This window comes from Falco naumanni, chromosome 1 (assembly GCF_017639655.2).
Source record: "Falco naumanni isolate bFalNau1 chromosome 1, bFalNau1.pat, whole genome shotgun sequence".
Classification (NCBI taxonomy): Eukaryota; Metazoa; Chordata; class Aves; order Falconiformes; family Falconidae; genus Falco; species Falco naumanni.
This window is the reverse complement of record NC_054054.1, coordinates 118,825,907-118,844,789: the sequence shown is the minus strand read 5'-3', so window position 1 is coordinate 118,844,789 and position 18,883 is coordinate 118,825,907. Positions and strand designations below refer to the sequence as shown.

At 59.8% G+C, this 18,883-nt stretch overlaps 3 protein-coding genes across 3 annotated transcripts; all 3 read right to left on the bottom strand.

The window, feature by feature from the left end:
• Window positions 1-406: 406 nt before the first annotated feature.
• Window positions 407-2,041, bottom strand: LOC121086283 (forkhead box protein J1-like). The gene is given in 5 exon segments (XM_040589853.1): window positions 407-967; window positions 969-1,046; window positions 1,048-1,113; window positions 1,115-1,192; window positions 1,562-2,041. Coding segments are annotated over 5 exon segments (1,260 nt in total). The 5' UTR covers window positions 2,039-2,041.
• Window positions 2,042-5,317: 3,276 nt separating this feature from the next.
• LOC121086233 (forkhead box protein J1-like) lies at window positions 5,318-6,950 on the bottom strand. The gene is given in 3 exon segments (XM_040589719.1): window positions 5,318-5,953; window positions 5,955-6,101; window positions 6,471-6,950. Coding segments are annotated over 3 exon segments (1,260 nt in total). The 5' UTR covers window positions 6,948-6,950.
• Window positions 6,951-9,891: 2,941 nt separating this feature from the next.
• LOC121081802 (forkhead box protein J1-like) lies at window positions 9,892-18,808 on the bottom strand. The gene is made up of 4 exons (XM_040581047.1): window positions 18,426-18,808; window positions 16,910-16,963; window positions 15,375-15,948; window positions 9,892-12,796 (listed from the first exon to the last, which is right to left on the bottom strand). The coding sequence occupies exons 3-4, from the start codon at window positions 15,876-15,878 to the stop codon at window positions 11,996-11,998; spliced, it is 1,305 nt and encodes a 434-aa protein (XP_040436981.1). The 5' UTR covers window positions 15,879-15,948; window positions 16,910-16,963; window positions 18,426-18,808; the 3' UTR covers window positions 9,892-11,995.
• Window positions 18,809-18,883: the final 75 nt, after the last annotated feature.

The following is an 18,883-nucleotide window of genomic DNA, read 5'->3' as shown; positions in this document are numbered from 1 at the left end:
AGGGTCAGACGGAGCCAGGCGCTGCTGGAAGGAAACAAGGAGGCAAAAAGGAGTTTTCTTCAGGGTTTGTTTTGTTTTTTTTTTTAATATTTACAATACTTTCCATGAAAAAGGTGAAATTGAACACGTATCTCTGCAATCCTACAGCATCCCTATAGAGTCCCCAAAACAAGACAACATAACAAAACCAAGAGAAAGCCAACAAAACCAAAAAGAAGCATTGTCAATACAGATATAAACATCTACGCCGACCGCCCAAAGCCCCCCCAGGGACATGGCCCTCCTGCCCCGGCCCCAGGGACACCATCCCCAGCCATGTGGTGGCATCCCATGGCAAAGCATCCCACCGGGGGAGGGCAGCGTCCCAGCCCCAGTGCATGCTTTCATGCACTGAACGTGACGGTTCTCAGCCTGGCCCATGCTCATCTGCTAGTAGAGAGGCATCGTTGAGGTCAAACCACTGCTCCATGTTGGCACAGTTGGAGAGGTAATCATTTGTCCCTTCATCCCAGGCGTGCTGCAGGAAAGAAGTGGCCATGAAGGTTTCGTCCAAGTCCAGGATGTTCTTGTTGGACTCAGTGAGGACCTGCTCCTGGCCCTGGGGACAGTCGACGTGGTCCCCGTGCACCGCCAGGTCCAGGTTGTGTGTTACGGGGCTGATGGCAGGCATGAGGTCCAGGTCCCCCAAAGCAGAGAAGTCTCCGTCCAGGCTGGTGTTGAAAATGGCTTCCCAGTCAAAGTCACCTTCCAGCGACCCCAGCTCGGTCTGCTCTTCCTGAGTCAGCAAGGCCGAGCTGGAAAGCCGAGGCACCTTGGCTGTTCTCTTGGGCGAGCTGTGCCTGCGCTTGTGCCCTGCCTTGCCGTCCACCGCATTCCCGTTGTGGCCACCGGTGACTTCTTCAAACTCTTTCAGCAGCTGCTGCAATTCGGTGTTGACAGTGAGGATGCTGCTGGAGGTGCAAGCCTGGAGCAGCTGGGCTGGTGGCAAACGGTGCTCCGGGCTGGGCCCCGTTGGTGAAGGCCGGGTGGATCTGCACGGGGGGACGTCCTCCGCTTTTTGACGGCACCGTTCTCGAGCTGGCCGGCGTGTTGGGGGTCCAGCTTCCAGAAGCCAGCCTTTCCCCGGCTCGCCTTTCTCCCGGGGCACCTTGACGAAGCACTTATTCAAGGAGAGGTTGTGCCGGATGGAGCTCTAGACCCAAAAGAGAAAAAGAATCCGTCTGAATGCTTGTGTGCTGCCGCAGCACCTACCTGGGTGCAAGGGAGACTGGTGGGAAAGCACATTTTCGGCAACCAGAAATGGGCAAAAGCAAGCAGAAATGGCAACGTCCAAACATGCCGGGTGCGTGCCCAGCAGAGACACCCCTGCCCTGAGTCACTGGCCCTTTTCTTGCCTCCCGTCTACTCCAGCCAGCGATGGCAGGAGCCACGGCGCTCAGGCTAGGACTTGGCAACCAGCGGGAAGATTTTGGGCATCCCCATGGGACCTTGCCTCGGAAAGCCCTCCGTAGCCCTGTGGGGAGAAGGGAGACGGCAAGAGGTCTCCAGATCTCCTTCCTACCTGCCAGGTGGGATCAGCGTGTCGGAAGTAGCAGAAGTTGTCCATGATCCACTTGTAGATGTCGGACACGCTGATTTTGGGCTTCTTGCTGGCCTCCATTGCCATGCGGATGAGGGTGGCATAGGAGTAGGGTGGCTTGACGTGCGGGTTGGTCTTGTAGTCAATGTCCCCCGCGAGCTGCGGGTGCACGGCCACAGGGTGGCTGGCAGGGCAAGGGGTGTGTGACATGCCCACGCAGGCCGTGTCAGAGGTCGTGGGTGAGCACGGTGGGGCAAAGCTGGGGACCTTGTGACCGTTGTGCGGGTCTGGGCCACTGGGGCAGCAGGAGGACTCGTCCAGGGCGATCCCAACGATGGAGAAGTCACACAGCCACATGAGGCTGGTCAGGCTGTCGTTGAGATCATGCGAGTCCCCCACGCTGCCCGTGTGCCCTCCGTCCTTGCCTGCCTGCAGGCTGTTCAGCCACCCCTCAGCCATGGCTCGGTGTGTCGGCAGCTCTTGCAGTCCCGGGGCGCACGTGAAGGGGAAGGAGGGCGCGGGGCAGGTCCTGCAATAAGAGCAGAGAGGGGGTTGGGGCTCCCCGAGGCGCAGCTGCTCTCTGGCACGCGGGCAGGACCGGGTCTGGGTGCCCCCAGCACCACTGAGCGAGACCCACCCCGGGGTGCTGCGCACCAGAGCCGCAGCGCCTCCCCCGGGGTGCTTCGGCAGCCCCAGAGCTCGGGGAGATGCCCTCAGAGCCCCGCGCCCCGGTGTCACCCACCCCCACCCCGGCGGGCTGGTGCTGCCCGGCAAGCCTTCGGCTGAAGGCAGAATTTTCCAAAACCAAGGGAAACCCCCGGGAAGAGCCAAAGCCCAGCCCCGGCAGCCCACGGAGCGGGGCCGTTTGTCGCACCTGCCGCTAGCAGGACTAAATGTCAGGCTGCGACACCTCGGGCAAAGCCCTTCGAGTCCCCCCCGCTGCCCACTCCCTGGGTTCGGGGCCGTTTCTGCTGCTGCCTTCACCTGGTCCGCCCGGGCCAGCCGGGGCCGGGGCGCGGAGCCCCTCTCAGCACCGCGCTCGCAGCGAGCCGGCAGTTCGGCTTTGGCTTCTTCGCGGCCCGGGGGTGCGGCGCCTGTTCGCTGGGGGCTGCAGACGCGCCCCCCGGCTCTGGGGCAGCGGCGGGGCTGCCGAGGCCGGCCGGGACCGGGGAGCCCCGCACCGGCCGCGCCGGGGCTGCGGGTTCCGCCCGCGTTTAAACGGTGCCGAGCCCAACAGTCGCGGGGGGCGCGTGGGGGGGGCGCGTGGCGGGGCGCGTGGCGGGGGGCGGGCGGGGGCGCGTGTGGGGCGGGGCTCAACCACCTGCCCCGTCCCGCAGGACGGGCTTTCCCCGCGCCGGGGAGAAGCTGTAGAGGGCTCGATGGCGAGCGCCGGAGGGCACGGTGCCTGTGAAGGGCCTGGAAGGCTGCGGGGGAGGGAAAGGAGGAGCTGCGGGCCGGGAAGGCAAAGGGGACGTGGAGCGAGGCCGCAGCGGGTGCGCGGTGCCGCGTCTCGGCGGCTGGCTGAGAACGTGAAACTCACAGAAACGCACCGAGTGCGGGGGGGGGGGGTGTAGCTTAGGGCTTAACCCCTTGTCTGTAGCCAAGAAAAAGAGCGTGATCAGTAGTGACTGACCAGGGATGGTTTGGTATGTTGCGCGTGGACAGTGACGAGGACAGATAAGGTGGGATTGGGACTAACGAAGGGTCTTGTGGTCAGACTCAGGAGTCCGTGCCTCAATCCCCTCCAGAAGCCTTGGGCAGTGACAGCTTGTTTGGGTACCTGGCCCCCCAGCATATTCACCCTTTCTCGCTTTAAACCCCTCGGCTGGCTCCGACAGGCCGGAATACTTTTTCCTGGCCAGGCTGTTCTCTGCACTCGGCTGTCAGTGTTGGGGTGCTGGGGGCTCGTCCCTTTCCAGGGCGGGTAAAACCAGGACCTGCACGGTTGTGCCTGGCAAAACAACGCAAATAAGTGGACCGAGGGACCAGGGGGCTGCCAGCTCTTTGCAGCCCTGCCAGTGGCACCGTTACCCGGGGGAAGCACAGAGCAGCTCCCGCAGTGCTACCACCAGGGTGCTGAGAGGAGGAGAAGCCAGGACCGGGAATTCCTTATTGCCTTTTGGGGTTCCTGGTCCCCCGCGTCCCCAAGAGGAGAGCCCAGATCTGCCTCCAAACTCCAGCCGCTGCTCCTGCCAGAGCCCCGTGAAAGCTGCCACCGCCAAGGGATAACCCTACCTCATCCCAAGGGTCACATCCTGCTCTCCCGGCACGAAGCACACACAAGCCGAGGCTAGGCTCTGCAGTGAGCTCAGCCCTTATTTTGTGTTGAGACTGGCCAGCCTGGGAAGAGCTGTGACCCCTGCAGAGCAACCAGGCAGCCCTGGGGCTGACGGCTGCAGTGCCTGGTGCCCATGGGATCCAGCAGATCCCGGGGGAGGTGACAGGGTGCTCCTCACGTGCTGGGCATCTGCTGGGGAGGGCTGTGTCCCTAGGGCAAGAGGGACGGGACATCCCGGAGTGGGTCCCTCTGAAGGATGAGCCCCAGGCAGGGCGCGGAGGGGGACCTCTGTCCCTGGAGATGCTCCAGCCTGACAGGGGGGATGAGCAGGCACGGTGCAGGGGCCAGACCGCCCTTCTCCGGAGTCCCCCTCCAGCCCCCTTCTCCCAGCATCCCGGGTGACAGCCCTGCCCCACAGCTGTGGGCACAGAGCCTGGCCCCGGCCTCCCTCGCACCCAGCCCCACAGCCCTGAGCCAACCTGCCCTCCCCGTGGGGCTCCCCAAACCCGCTGCCCCCAGACCCAAACCCGCTGCCCTGTCTGCACCGGCTGCGCTGGCAGCTGAGTGTGCGCTGCTCTTCTTCCCCGCTTGAGCAGAGCCCAGCTCCTCCTGGGCGTAACTGGCCTCGCGAGGGCTCAGCTATTCCTGTGGCTTCTGTGCAGCTCCTCTCGCCACCCTGTACCCGGGAGGCTCCAAAGCCACTTGTGTTTCCTTCCCAGGGGCATCTACAGAGCCGGGTGGGGACATGGCACAAGCAGAGGGGTAGTCCCGGGCGCTCCCACCACCACCATGTCACCCCCAGCAGCTCCCTGCAGAGGCAGGGAAGGATGCTCCAGGGGTTGGGAGCAGCTCCCAGGACTTGGGACACTGAGCGCGGCCACCCTTGTGCCGCACGGGCAGCGTGTAACCATTGCCACGCAGGTGGTGGCTTGTGCCTCAGTTTCCCCATGGGGAATTGCTGTGGCGCTGCAGAGGGGGAGTGGTAGCATCCATGTACAGGGGCTGGCTGTACAGCCAGGGCCGGGCTGGTGAGATGTCCCCTACCTCCAGGTTGGGAGGGTCAGACAGAGCCAGGCGCTGCTGGAAGGAAACAAGGAGGCAAAAAGGAGTTTTCTTCAGGGTTTGTTTTTTTTTTTTTTTAATATTTACAATACTTTACATGAAAAAGGTGAAATTGAACACGTACCTCTGCAATCCTACAGCATCCCTATAGAGTCCCCAAAACAAGACAACATAACAAAACCAAGAGAAAGCCAACAAAACCAAAAAGAAGCATTGTCAATACAGATATAAACATCTACGCCGACCCCCAAAGCCCCCCCAGAGACATGGCCCTCCTGCCCCGGCCCCAGGGACACCATCCCCAGCCATGTGGTGGCATCCCATGGCAAAGCATCCCACCGGGGGAGGGCAGCGTCCCAGCCCCAGTGCATGCTTTCATGCACTGAACGTGACGGTTCTCAGCCTGGCCCATGCTCATCTGCTAGTAGAGAGGCATCGTTGAGGTCAAACCACTGCTCCATGTTGGCACAGTTGGAGAGGTAATCATTTGTCCCTTCATCCCAGGCGTGCTGCAGGAAAGAAGTGGCCATGAAGGTTTCGTCCAAGTCCAGGATGTTCTTGTTGGACTCAGTGAGGACCTGCTCCTGGCCCTGGGGACAGTCGACGTGGTCCCCGTGCACCGCCAGGTCCAGGTTGTGTGTTACGGGGCTGATGGCAGGCATGAGGTCCAGGTCCCCCAAAGCAGAGAAGTCTCCGTCCAGGCTGGTGTTGAAAATGACTTCCCAGTCAAAGTCACCTTCCAGCGACCCCAGCTCGGTCTGCTCTTCCTGAGTCAGCAAGGCCGAGCTGGAAAGCCGAGGCACCTTGGCTGTTCTCTTGGGCGAGCTGTGCCTGCGCTTGTGCCCTGCCTTGCCGTCCACCGCATTCCCGTTGTGGCCACCGGTGACCTCTTCAAACTCTTTCAGCAGCTGCTGCAATTCGGTGTTGACAGTGAGGATGCTGCTGGAGGTGCGAGCCGGAGCAGCTGGGCTGGTGGCAAACGGTGCTCCGGGCTGGGCCCCGTTGGTGAAGGCCGGGTGGATCTGCACGGGGGGGCGTCCTCCGCTTTTTGACGGCACCGTTCTCGAGCTGGCCGGCGTGTTGGGGGTCCAGCTTCCAGAAGCCGCCTTTCCCCGGCTCGCCTTTCTCCCGGGGCACCTTGACGAAGCACTTATTCAAGGAGAGGTTGTGCCGGATGGAGCTCTAGACCCAAAAGAGAAAAAGAATCCGTCTGAATGCTTGTGTGCTGCCGCAGCACCTACCTGGGTGCAAGGGAGACTGGTGGGAAAGCACATTTTCGGCAACCAGAAATGGGCAAAAGCAAGCAGAAATGGCAACGCCCAAACATGCCGGGTGCGTGCCCAGCAGAGACACCCCTGCCCTGAGTCACTGGCCCTTTTCTTGCCTCCCGTCTACTCCAGCCAGCGATGGCAGGAGCCACGGCGCTCAGGCTAGGACTTGGCAACCAGCGGGAAGATTTTGGGCATCCCCATGGGACCTTGCCTCGGAAAGCCCTCCGTAGCCCTGCGGGGAGAAGGGAGACGGCAAGAGGTCTCCAGATCTCCTTCCTACCTGCCAGGTGGGATCAGCGTGTCGGAAGTAGCAGAAGTTGTCCATGATCCACTTGTAGATGTCGGACACGCTGATTTTGGGCTTCTTGCTGGCCTCCATTGCCATGCGGATGAGGGTGGCATAGGAGTAGGGTGGCTTGACGTGCGGGTTGGTCTTGTAGTCAATGTCCCCCGCGAGCTGCGGGTGCATGGCCACAGGGTGGCTGGCAGGGCAAGGGGTGTGTGACATGCCCACGCAGGCCGTGTCAGAGGTCGTGGGTGAGCACGGTGGGGCAAAGCTGGGGACCTTGTGACCGTTGTGCGGGTCTGGGCCACTGGGGCAGCAGGAGGACTCGTCCAGGGCGATCCCAACGATGGAGAAGTCACACAGCCACATGAGGCTGGTCAGGCTGTCGTTGAGATCATGCGAGTCCCCCACGCTGCCCGTGTGCCCTCCGTCCTTGCCTGCCTGCAGGCTGTTCAGCCACCCCTCAGCCATGGCTCGGTGTGTCGGCAGCTCTTGCAGTCCCGGGGCGCACGTGAAGGGGAAGGAGGGCGCGGGGCAGGTCCTGCAATAAGAGCAGAGAGGGGGTTGGGGCTCCCCGAGGCGCAGCTGCTCTCTGGCACGCGGGCAGGACCGGGTCTGGGTGCCCCCAGCACCACTGAGCGAGACCCACCCCGGGGTGCTGCGCACCAGAGCCGCAGCGCCTCCCCCGGGGTGCTTCGGCAGCCCCAGAGCTCGGGGAGATGCCCTCAGAGCCCCGCGCCCCGGTGTCACCCACCCCCACCCCGGCGGGCTGGTGCTGCCCGGCAAGCCTTCGGCTGAAGGCAGAATTTTCCAAAACCAAGGGAAACCCCCGGGAAGAGCCAAAGCCCAGCCCCGGCAGCCCACGGAGCGGGGCCGTTTGTCGCACCTGCCGCTAGCAGGACTAAATGTCAGGCTGCGACACCTCGGGCAAAGCCCTTCGAGTCCCCCCCGCTGCCCACTCCCTGGGTTCGGGGCCGTTTCTGCTGCTGCCTTCACCTGGTCCGCCCGGGCCAGCCGGGGCCGGGGCGCGGAGCCCCTCTCAGCACCGCGCTCGCAGCGAGCCGGCAGTTCGGCTTTGGCTTCTTCGCGGCCCGGGGGTGCGGCGCCTGTTCGCTGGGGGCTGCAGACGCGCCCCCCGGCTCTGGGGCAGCGGCGGGGCTGCCGAGGCCGGCCGGGACCGGGGAGCCCCGCACCGGCCGCGCCGGGGCTGCGGGTTCCGCCCGCGTTTAAACGGTGCCGAGCCCAACAGTCGCGGGGGGGCGCGTGGGGGGGCGCGTGGCGGGGCGCGTGGCGGGGGGCGGGCGGGGGCGCGTGTGGGGCGGGGCTCAACCACCTGCCCCGTCCCGCAGGACGGGCTTTCCCCGCGCCGGGGAGAAGCTGTAGAGGGCTCGATGGCGAGCGCCGGAGGGCACGGTGCCTGTGAAGGGCCTGGAAGGCTGCGGGGGAGGGAAAGGAGGAGCTGCGGGCCGGGAAGGCAAAGGGGACGTGGAGCGAGGCCGCAGCGGGTGCGCGGTGCCGCGTCTCGGCGGCTGGCTGAGAACGTGAAACTCACAGAAACGCACCGAGTGCGGGGGGGGGGGGGTGTAGCTTAGGGCTTAACCCCTTGTCTGTAGCCAAGAAAAAGAGCGTGATCAGTAGTGACTGACCAGGGATGGTTTGGTATGTTGCGCGTGGACAGTGACGAGGACAGATAAGGTGGGATTGGGACTAACGAAGGGTCTTGTGGTCAGACTCAGGAGTCCGTGCCTCAATCCCCTCCAGAAGCCTCGGGCAGTGACAGCTTGTTTGGGTACCTGGCCCCCCAGCATATTCACCCTTTCTCGCTTTTAAGCCCTCGGCTGGCTCCGACAGGCCGGAATACTTTTTCCTGGCCAGGCTGTTCTCTGCACTCGGCTGTCAGTGTTGGGGTGCTGGGGGCTCGTCCCTTTCCAGGGCGGGTAAAACCAGGACCTGCGTGGTTGTGCCTGGCAAAACAACGCAAATAAGTGGACCGAGGGACCAGAGGGCTGCCAGCTCTTTGCAGCCCTGCCAGTGGCACCGTTACCCGGGGGAAGCACAGAGCAGCTCCCGCAGTGCTACCACCAGGGTGCTGAGAGGAGAAGCCAGGACCGGGAATTCCTTATTGCCTTTTGAGGTTCCTGGTCCCCCGCGTCCCCAAGAGGAGAGCCCAGATCTGCCTCCAAACTCCAGCCGCTGCTCCTGCCAGAGCCCCGTGAAAGCTGCCACCGCCAAGGGATAACCCTACCTCATCCCAAGGGTCACATCCTGCTCTCCCGGCACGAAGCACACACAAGCCGAGGCTAGGCTCTGCAGTGAGCTCAGCCCTTATTTTGTGTTGAGACTGGCCAGCCTGGGAAGAGCTGTGACCCCTGCAGAGCAACCAGGCAGCCCTGGGGCTGGCGGCTGCAGTGCCTGGTGCCCATGGGATCCAGCAGATCCCGGGGGAGGTGACAGGGTGCTCCTCACGTGCTGGGCATCTGCTGGGGAGGGCTGTGTCCCTAGGGCAAGAGGGACGGGACATCCCGGAGTGGGTCCCTCTGAAGGATGAGCCCCAGGCAGGGCGCGGAGGGGGACCTCTGTCCCTGGAGATGCTCCAGCCTGACAGGGGGGATGAGCAGGCACGGTGCAGGGGCCAGACCACCCTTCTCCGGAGTCCCCCTCCAGCCCCCTTCTCCCAGCATCCCGGGTGACAGCCCTGCCCCACAGCTGTGGGCACAGAGCCTGGCCCCGGCCTCCCTCGCACCCAGCCCCACAGCCCTGAGCCAACCTGCCCTCCCCGTGGGGCTCCCCAAACCCGCTGCCCCCAGACCCAAACCCGCTGCCCTGTCTGCACCGGCTGCGCTGGCAGCTGAGTGTGCGCTGCTCTTCTTCCCCGCTTGAGCAGAGCCCAGCTCCTCCTGGGCGTAACTGGCCTCGCGAGGGCTCAGCTATTCCTGTGGCTTCTGTGCAGCTCCTCTCACCACCCTGTACCCGGGAGGCTCCAAAGCCACTTGTGTTTCCTTCCCAGGGGCATCTACAGAGCCGGGTGGGGACATGGCACAAGCAGAGGGGTAGTCCCGGGCGCTCCCACCACCACCATGTCACCCCCAGCAGCTCCCTGCAGAGGCAGGGAAGGATGCTCCAGGGGTTGGGAGCAGCTCCCAGGACTTGGGACACTGAGCGCGGCCACCCTTGTGCCGCACGGGCAGCGTGTAACCATTGCCACGCAGGTGGTGGCTTGTGCCTCAGTTTCCCCATGGGGAATTGCTGTGGCGCTGCAGAGGGGGAGTGGTAGCATCCATGTACAGGGGCTGGCTGTACAGCCAGGGCCGGGCTGGTGAGATGTCCCCTACCTCCAGGTCGGGAGGGTCAGACGGAGCCAGGCGCTGCTGGAAGGAAACAAGGAGGCAAAAAGGAGTTTTCTTTAGTTTTTTTTTTCCTTTTTTTTTAATATTTAAAATACTTTCCATGAAAAAGGTTAAATTGCACACGTGTCTCTGCAGTTCTTCAGCATCAGTATAGAGGCCCTAAAACAGGACAACATAACAAAACCAAGAAATACAAAGAAGCATTGTCAATACAGATATAAACATCTACACCAGCCCCCAAAGCCCCCCCAGAGACATGGTCCTCACGCAGCAGCCCCAGGGACACCATCCCCAGCCATGTGGTGGCATCCCATGGCAAAGCATCTCACTGGGGGAAGGCAGCGTCCCAGCCCCAGTGCATGCTTTCATGCACTGAACGTGACGGTTCTCAGCCTGGCCCATGCTTTACCCGGGGGGGGTGCGGGACTTGTGCTCCTATTTCCACGGCTCCAACACTCTCCCCGGATCTGGGTGCAAATTACTCTAAGTGTAATTTATATTTGTTTTTAAGGCTTTTTAATTGATACACTACAACTATTCTCTCAATTATATTGCTTACATGAATGTACGAAGTGCTGTTGTAGACAAAAAACGAACTATGTACAATCCTCCAATGTACCAGTTTTCGGCAAGTCTAAGACACACCGCTAAAACTACTGCTTCTACTTACTCCCACTTAATGGCTACTCTTACTTCTAATAACCTACAGCAAAGGAGAGGCAAAGAATGTAGTGCTTGAGAGCTCCACGTCATGTTTCTGCAGAGTTTGGCTCCACTCTCAGAATGCTTCTGAGCTACTTTGCTGAGACCCTGCCACGCTCTTGCTGCACCCCAAGTCAAAGGGCCAAAGCTTCCGTGGGTGTCCAGCCTGCGGCTCTGCCAGCTGATGAGCTGTTCCCAGCTGCAAGGGACTTGATCTTCACTGCTGTCCCCAGAGCCCGTTGCACGCACAGTGTTTGGCCTGAGCTCTTGAGTGGAGCCTGAATGTGAATTTCTTTCCTTCTCAGTCCCACCTGGCAGCATTGGATGTGGTGTGACACATCAACACCAGCTGACGGCCATGCGACGGCAGTTCCCTTACAGCTCCCCCAAAAGTGTCTCCTTAATCAGGGTCCTGCATTGCCCTGGCAGCCACCTGGAGCCTGATGGATGAGCAAAGGTAGTGGAGGGCAACAGCATCAGTCCAAAAAAATGGAGAGGGTCTATGTCAGCTGGTGAAAGACAGGGAGGGCTTACGGTGGTCTTGGCCCTTTGGCAAGCACAGCAAGGATTTTGGTTACAAAAACTATGAAAGACAGTTCTGGGAGAGCCCTAGTCCCTGCTGCTCTTCCGCCAGGACCAATTGCTGGATCCTTATCAAAACCTGTTGTTGCTGCTGCTGCTGCTGGAATTATCCCTTGCGTAGTCTTGGTTTACAGAACAGTGAACACAAGCCTTTAAAGAGTGAAAATACAAAACAGCCCCCAAACTGTTTTTCCCCTATCCTCCTACTATTAAGAAAGTCTAGTGCTAAAAATATAGGTTTCTTTGAATATATAATATATAATAGATTATATAAAAACATCTAAAGATGCAGGCTTGCTGAATTTATAAACCTTTTCTTCTTCTTCTTCCCTAGGCACAAGTCAGGAGGGAGGCTGAACTCGGAACAATCCAGAAGGGACCTCTATTTGCTTGCTGCTAATTAACACGCTGTACCTACCAGCTACCTCAGACAGAAAAAAGAATGAGAAACAGCAAGACGAAAGGGTGAAGAAATTGCACTTAGTCTATCAAGTCCTAAAGCCACCAGGAACCTCATGTCTTAGAAGGGATGTAGCAGGTGCTCTCCTTTAGCCCTAAAGGAACATATGCCGTGACCACCTCCATGGAAAAAGAAATATTGTATTTCTTCCTCTAAAAGTAAAAAAATAAGTAGTGTTATATTTCTTGCCTTGAGGAAACTGGTGGACCAGAGAATTCTGATGTGTCCTTTAATGATCTATCAAGGAGTTCCTATGGTGGTGGTTTTTTCTCCCCCCCGGTGTTTCTGTGAATAATCGTACAATGAAGCTGGTAAAAGTAACTGTGGAGGTCTCTGTCTCTAGAAAATCTTGTCCCTTGTAATTCCCAGCAGCATGGGGGGCACATCCTACTAAAGTCTGTGCGGGCTTTGAATGGTGACTGGCCACTTTATAAGAGGGACGCCAGACTGCTCCAGTCGCTCTCATCTGCTGGTAAAGAGGCATCGTTGAGGTCAAATAACTGCTCCATGTTGACACAGTTGGAGAGGTAATCATTTTTCCCTTCATCCCAGGGGTGCTGCAGGAAAGAAGTGGCCATGAAGGTTTCGTCAATGTCCAGGATGTTCTTGTTGGACTCAGTGAGGACCTGCTCCTGGCCCTGGGGACAGTCGACGTGGTGCCCATGTAACATCAAGTCCAGGTCACGTGTTACGATGCTGATGGCAGGCATGAGGTCCAGGTCCCCCAAAGCAGAGAAGTCTCCATTCAGGTTGGTGTTGAAAATGGCTTCCCAGTCAAAGTCACCTTTCAGCGACCCCAGCTCGGTCTGCTCTTCCTGAGTCAGCAAGGCCGAGCTGGAAAGCCGAGGCACCTTGGCTGTTCTCTTGGGCGAGCTGTGCCTGCGCTTGTGCCCTGCCTTGCCGTCCACCGCATTCCCGTTGTGGCCACCGGTGACCTCTTCAAACTCTTTCAGCAGCTGCTGCGACTGGGTGTTGACAGTGAGGATGCTGCTGGAGGTGCAAGCCGGAGCAGCTGGGCTGGTGGCAAACGGTGCTCCGGGCTGGGCCCCGTTGGTGAAGGCCGGGTGGATCTGCACGGGGGGCGTCCTCCGTTTTTTGAAGGCACCGTTCTTGAGCCGGTCAGCGTGTTGGGGGTCCAGCTTCCAGAAGCCGCCTTTCCCCGGCTCGCCTTTCTCCCGGGGCACCTTGATGAAGCACTTATTCAAGGAGAGGTTGTGCCGGATGGAGTTCTAGACCCAAAAGAGAAAAAGAATCCGTCTGAATGCTTGTGTGCTGCCGCAGCACCTACCTGGGTGCACGGGAGACTGGTGGGAAAGCACATTTTCGGCAACCAGAAATGGGCAAAAGCAAGCAGAAATGGCAACGTCCAAACATGCCGGGTGCGTGCCCAGCAGAGACACCCCTGCCCTGAGTCACTGGCCCTTTTCTTGCCTCCCGTCTACTCCAGCCAGCGATGGCAGGAGCCACGGCGCTCAGGCTAGGACTTGGCAACCAGCGGGAAGATTTTGGGCAACTCTCCTTGGCTGTACACCAGGGCCGTGGGGCCTTAGATCATGCAGTGCGCTGGAGGAAACCAGCCAGACTTTCTGTAGGCACGGAGGAGAAGTCATTACACCAATGTGGCCACGGCCCCAGCACAAGTGGCCAGGGCTGGCAGCACCGTGTGGGATGGCATGATCAGGGCCCTCCTTGCATCCCCCAGTTCATCTGTGCCTATTACGAGTGTTGGGGGGGAAATTTTTGGCCAAAAAGTAGCCCCCGTGCCTCCCTACAGCCAGGCTGACACAAACCAGGCGGGCAAAACTGGAGAGACACACGGGCTGTTCCGCCGCAGCCGTGTGTGTCCCCAGAGGTGCCTTTTGGCCCGAGGAAGCTCGGTGTGAAATCACTGCATCTTCATCAGCCACCACCCAAATAAGCTGAGGGTGTAAAAAAGAAAATTATAAAAGGAAAAAAAAAAAAGAAAAAGCGAAGTTTCTGCCTCCATCACGCTGTTCTGAAACCCTGAATGTGCCTGGAGTGATGTGAATAATCAGAAAGGAAACTCAGTTATTGGGTAAATAACCCAGCGCTGGACTCCCCAAAGCCAAGACTGTATTAAGAGATTGCATATGGTAGAGGGTTTGGGTTTTTTTTAATGTTGCTTGGATATCTTTATGCTTATTCATCCATAATCCGTAGTGCCGAATAGGAAAAACAAGGCTTGAATGCTTAGAGCTGTTGAAAAACACACACACGCGCGCGCGCACACACACACACACACAACAAAACCCTCCTCTGGGCTGAAGCTCCTTGGGTGTGTTGGCTCCCTTCCAAACCACTCAGCTCCCACAGGAATATATCCATCTCCCCCCAGAGTATGGGTGGCATGACCTTTCTAGGCTGTCTTCACATAAGAGAAAAAAAAAAAAAAGTAAAAAAAGAAAAACAAAGGCAGAAAATGAAGGGAAAGAAAAGCCAGACAATGGAAAAGAAGAAAGCAGCAGGAACACAGATATCCCTGCAAACAACCCAGGCTGTGGTAACTCCAAATTTACAGTTTAACAAAACTTTACAAGGGTCAGAGACTCACAAGCTGAATTCTCTGCTCCCCATCTCCCCTCCCCATCCCTGGGCTGCCCTCTGTTATTGCCTGGCCGATTAACGTATTTACCATTCCTGCCGGCTGCGGTCCCGTGAACCCCCTGCATCTCTGCGGAGAGGGATTGAAAACCTTTTGTTTTTTCATAAACACATTTGATTGAAAACGTGGTGATTACTCAGCCGTGATTTTGCAGGAGAAAGTCAACACGCTGGTGCACAGCTGGTCCTCCAGCATCGCTCCTCTGGGTCCCCCCAGCACAGGGAAGGCTGGGGACCCGGGGATTCCCTTTCCCATGGTGGGCTTCAGGAGCCACTGGAGACCCACCTGGCTGGGGAGAAGGTGGGCAACCCCTGGGCAGAGGCTTTGCAGCGGTTTTGCCCAGCCCTGCCTGGGTGAGCATGACCACCGGCATCGCCGGATTGCCAGAGAGCGGACTCGTGCTGGGAATAACCCAAGTGGAGGGAAGAGCCACCCAGGTCCCTCCTGCCCTAGAAAGCCTCACGTGACAGAGCAGGGCAGCGAGCCAGGGTGCTGGGAGAAACCCCTGTGATTCAGGCTGTCCCCAAACCTGGTGTGACTGGGGGCTGCCCCCTACCCTCTGGGGACACGCTCATGCTAGCTGGGGAGAGCAGCCCTCTTTGATCTCTCTTGGGCTTCGCTCTGAGGCCTCACCAGCTTGTCACAGCGATGGAGCCTCCTTTGCCCGGCCAAGGGGACAGGACACCTGTGCTCTGCCCTGCTTGGAAATCAGCTGCATTTCTGCTCTCAACCTCCCCAACAAGGCATTTGTCCAACAAGTGGCACCTCCCTGGGGCTTCTATCCACCCCTCTGCTACGCCTGGTCCTCAGCACCCACAAATACTCAACTTGGTGACTTGGTGTGCTCAGCCCTGAGGGACTTGGGACCTGACAAGAGCTCCAGAAAGGTGGAGCCAGGGTCAGAGATGCCTTCGCCCCAGAGCCAAGAGGAGCCTCAGGAGCCAGCAGCACAGCAGGTACCTCCCTGCTCCCAAAATGGCCCTGGGCTCATCCCCACAGTGGCTCCTTCCCTCTGTCACCCTCGTGGCCTTGGGATTTCCACTCATGAGATCTTTGCTGTTACAGCCTGTGTGGCTGTCCTCCCAGTGGGATGCAGCATCCCCATGGGACCTTGCCTCGGAAAGCCCTCCGTAGCCCTGTGGGGAGAAGGGAGACGGCAAGAGGTCTCCAGATCTCCCTCCTACCTGCCAGGTGGGATCAGCGTGTCGGAAGTAGCAGAAGTTGTCCGTAATCCACTTGTAGATGGCGGACAGGGTGATTTTGGGCTTCTTGCTGGCCTCCATTGCCATGCAGATGAGGGTGGCATAGGAGTAGGGTGGCTTGACGTGCGGGTTGGTCTTGTAGTCAATGTCCTCTGCGAGCTGCGGGTGCACGGCCACAGGGTGGTTGGCTGTCCTTGAGGTGGAAGAGGAGATGGGATTGCAGGGGGTGTGTGGTATGCCCATGCACGCTGGGTCGGCAGCCAAAGGTGAGCATGGAGCAGCAAAGCTGGGGACCTTATGACCGTCGTGCAGGTCTGGGCCACTGGGGCAGTAGGAGGACTTGCCCATGGTGGCGTCAATGATTGAGAAGTCACGCAGCCACATGAGGCTGGTCAGGCTGTCATCAAGATCATCTGAGTCCCCCATGCTGCCCGTGTGCCCTCCGTCCTTGCCTGCCTGCAGGCTGTTCAGCCACCCCTCAGCCATGGCTCGGTGTGTCGGCAGCTCTTGCAGTCCCGGGGCGCACGTGAAGGGGAAGGAGGGCGCGGGGCAGGTCCTGCAATAAGAGCAGAGAGGGGGTTGGGGCTCCCCGAGGCGCAGCTGCTCTCTGGCACGCGGGCAGGACCGGGTCTGGGTGCCCCCAGCACCACTGAGCGAGACCCACCCCGGGGTGCTGCGCACCAGAGCCGCAGCGCCTCCCCCGGGGTGCTTCGGCAGCCCCAGAGCTCGGGGAGATGCCCTCAGAGCCCCGCGCCCCGGTGTCACCCACCCCCACCCCGGCGGGCTGGTGCTGCCCGGCAAGCCTTCGGCTGAAGGCAGAATTTTCCAAAACCAAGGGAAACCCCCGGGAAGAGCCAAAGCCCAGCCCCGGCAGCCCACGGAGCGGGGCCGTTTGTCGCACCTGCCGCTAGCAGGACTAAATGTCAGGCTGCGACACCTCGGGCAAAGCCCTTCGAGTCCCCCCCGCTGCCCACTCCCTGGGTTCGGGGCCGTTTCTGCTGCTGCCTTCACCTGGTCCGGCCCGGGCCAGCCGGGGGGCTGCCGAGGCCAGCCGGGCACCGGCCGCGCCGGGGCTGGGGGTTCCGTGGGTTAGATGATACTGAGCCCATCCGCCGGGGGCAATAGGGCTCGGGGCAGCGGGGTCCTGTTTGTGTACCTGGTCCCCCAGTGCCACCACCCAGCCCCTGCCAGCCCCTGTGCCAGCAGTGGGGGAGGTCCCCACAATGCTCGCTGCAGTAGTTGGACGGGGTGGTGGGTGACGGGGGGAGGAATAAACCAAATTTAAATAAATACAAATAAAAGATAAATTTAAAAAATAGGAGTAAAAATAAGAATAAAAATAACAATAAGACACACCCCACCCCCCCCCCCCCCGCCGCACACTTCCCGTCCCTGTAGGCGGCTTCGCCCCAGCTGCCCTGCCGAGCCCCAGCAGCGCCGTCCCGCTGCCCCATCCCAGCGCCCGCCCGCGACCCCCCCGCCCCCCGCAGCTGTCGCCCCCCGCCGCCGCCCCTCACCCCGTCCCGGCGACGTCCCGCAACTTCCAAAGTTCACGAGAGAGCAAGAAGCTTCTGGAAGAACAGGATTAAAAAAAAAAAAAAAAAAAAAAAAAGATGGGGGGTGGGGGTTGGAAGAGAAAAAAAACAACAAAATCCCCGGAGGCCCGGCGCTGGGCTGGGGGGTCCCGCTCCCCCCACCCCGGTGAGCGCTGGCCCCGCGCCGTGCCAGGCCCTGCCCGCCGTGATTTCCCGGCCGCCCGGGGGCTGCCATTAAGTAGCTGCTCCGAGAGGCTTCACGCGTTGCCACGGCGACGCTCCGCCTCGTAAACAGCTTCGGGCCTTGCCGTTGGTCTGCGCGTTGCCATGGGGAGGCGGAGGGTACCTGCCAGGTCTGGCTGAGACTCGGCTATTTAGGGACAGACCCCAGGATGGGGGTCCTTCAGGGTTGGGAATGGGCAGCGTTGTGGTACCCAGGGGATGCTCTGGGACCCCGCTCTACCCGGGGCCAAATCCAGCCCTGGCAGCACCAGCAAACCCCAAACCTGTGTGCTGGCCCCCACGGGCCTGGCACAGGGGCAACCCCAGCCCTCCTCCCCCTACTTGTGCCCCCATCCCTCTTCTGACTTCTGAGGAGCCCACAGAAATGACGATAAAGCTGAAGGGGGCTTGGCACACCCCCCACATTAAAGGATAGGGCCTGCCTTTATTTAATATAAGAGCATTACAGCCATAGGCTTCTATGTAAGAAATCCCTGGTACCCCACCAGCCAGCCCAAAGGCTTTAACAGAGACCGGTGGAGGACCACCCCCGCCCTGGCCAAAGGGGCTGAGAGCAGCCGTGAAACCCAAGGGAAGCCTGTTTGCTTTCACCCTACAGCACAAGGCCTGCCCTGTGGGGGAGTGGGGGGCTTCGGGGTGCCTTGGGGAGGTTTAAATGCCAAGCACTCCTCTTGCACCTGCCCCACGGGGGAGAGGGCAGGTGAGCGGCCAGGCTCACTCCCAAGGGTTGCTGCTGCCTCAAGTGTTGTGTACAATAGGGGGTTTTCCTGCCAGCATCCCTGAGCACTTGGACCAGACAAGATGAGGGGTTCAAACCCTCCCTCCAGCACACGGGCAGATTCCTCTCTGCTTGTGCCTGTCCCCACTGGCCACAGGTCCAGAGGCAGTGGGTGCTGGGACTGGGTGCGGAGGAGGCAACTCCCAGGGCAGTGAAAATTTCTCTTTCACTTTTCAGCCAATCTGTATCTGCAAAACAACTCCAAACCTCAGTTTTCTGCTCTTCTAACAAGTCAGCTCCCTCTAGAGCAGGACTTGCCCTTGCAAAAACACACTTGAAGGCAGTGAGAGCTTGAGGGCTTTCCTGAGCAGCCTGGGGCAAAGCACTTCAGTCCTCGGTTCCCTCTCCCTATCCTCCCTCTTTGCAGGATCTGGCTGTCTGCAAGCCCTCCCCCTGCAACTGCAAGGTGCTTCCCCCCACCATGCATCAGCCCCCTCCTAAAGCTAAATTGTAACCCCTCCTTGCAGCCCTCCTCACCTTCAAGGCATCGTGTCCCAGCACAGAGCTTTCTTCCCCAACACTGGAGGAATTTCTCCTGCACGAGCACCCAGCTCCTTAGTGATCCTCTTCTCCAGGAAAGTCCCCTCTGGGTGTCCTTACCAGTTGCAGCAGTGCCAGGGGCCATGGAGCCTGTGCCATCTGCCTGGTCATACATACCCCACACTCCAGGAAGACACCACTACCCCAGGCCAGGCTCTTCCTGCAAAGGTTCTGTTTGCATTTGCACCTTCTCCATCCTGGAAGGGCTTGGAGGAGGCAAGATTTAGGATGGTTGGGTAATGCGAGTTGGAAGGGACCCTGGGAAGTGTTTTAGGGAGATTTGAGGTAGCTGGGCTGGTTTTGGGGAGGTGCCTGGGTGATGGGTGGGCGGATGCTCCCAGCCAGAAAGGGTTTCCACCTGCCAGACCCCCAAGACCCTGACTGCCCTCACCTTG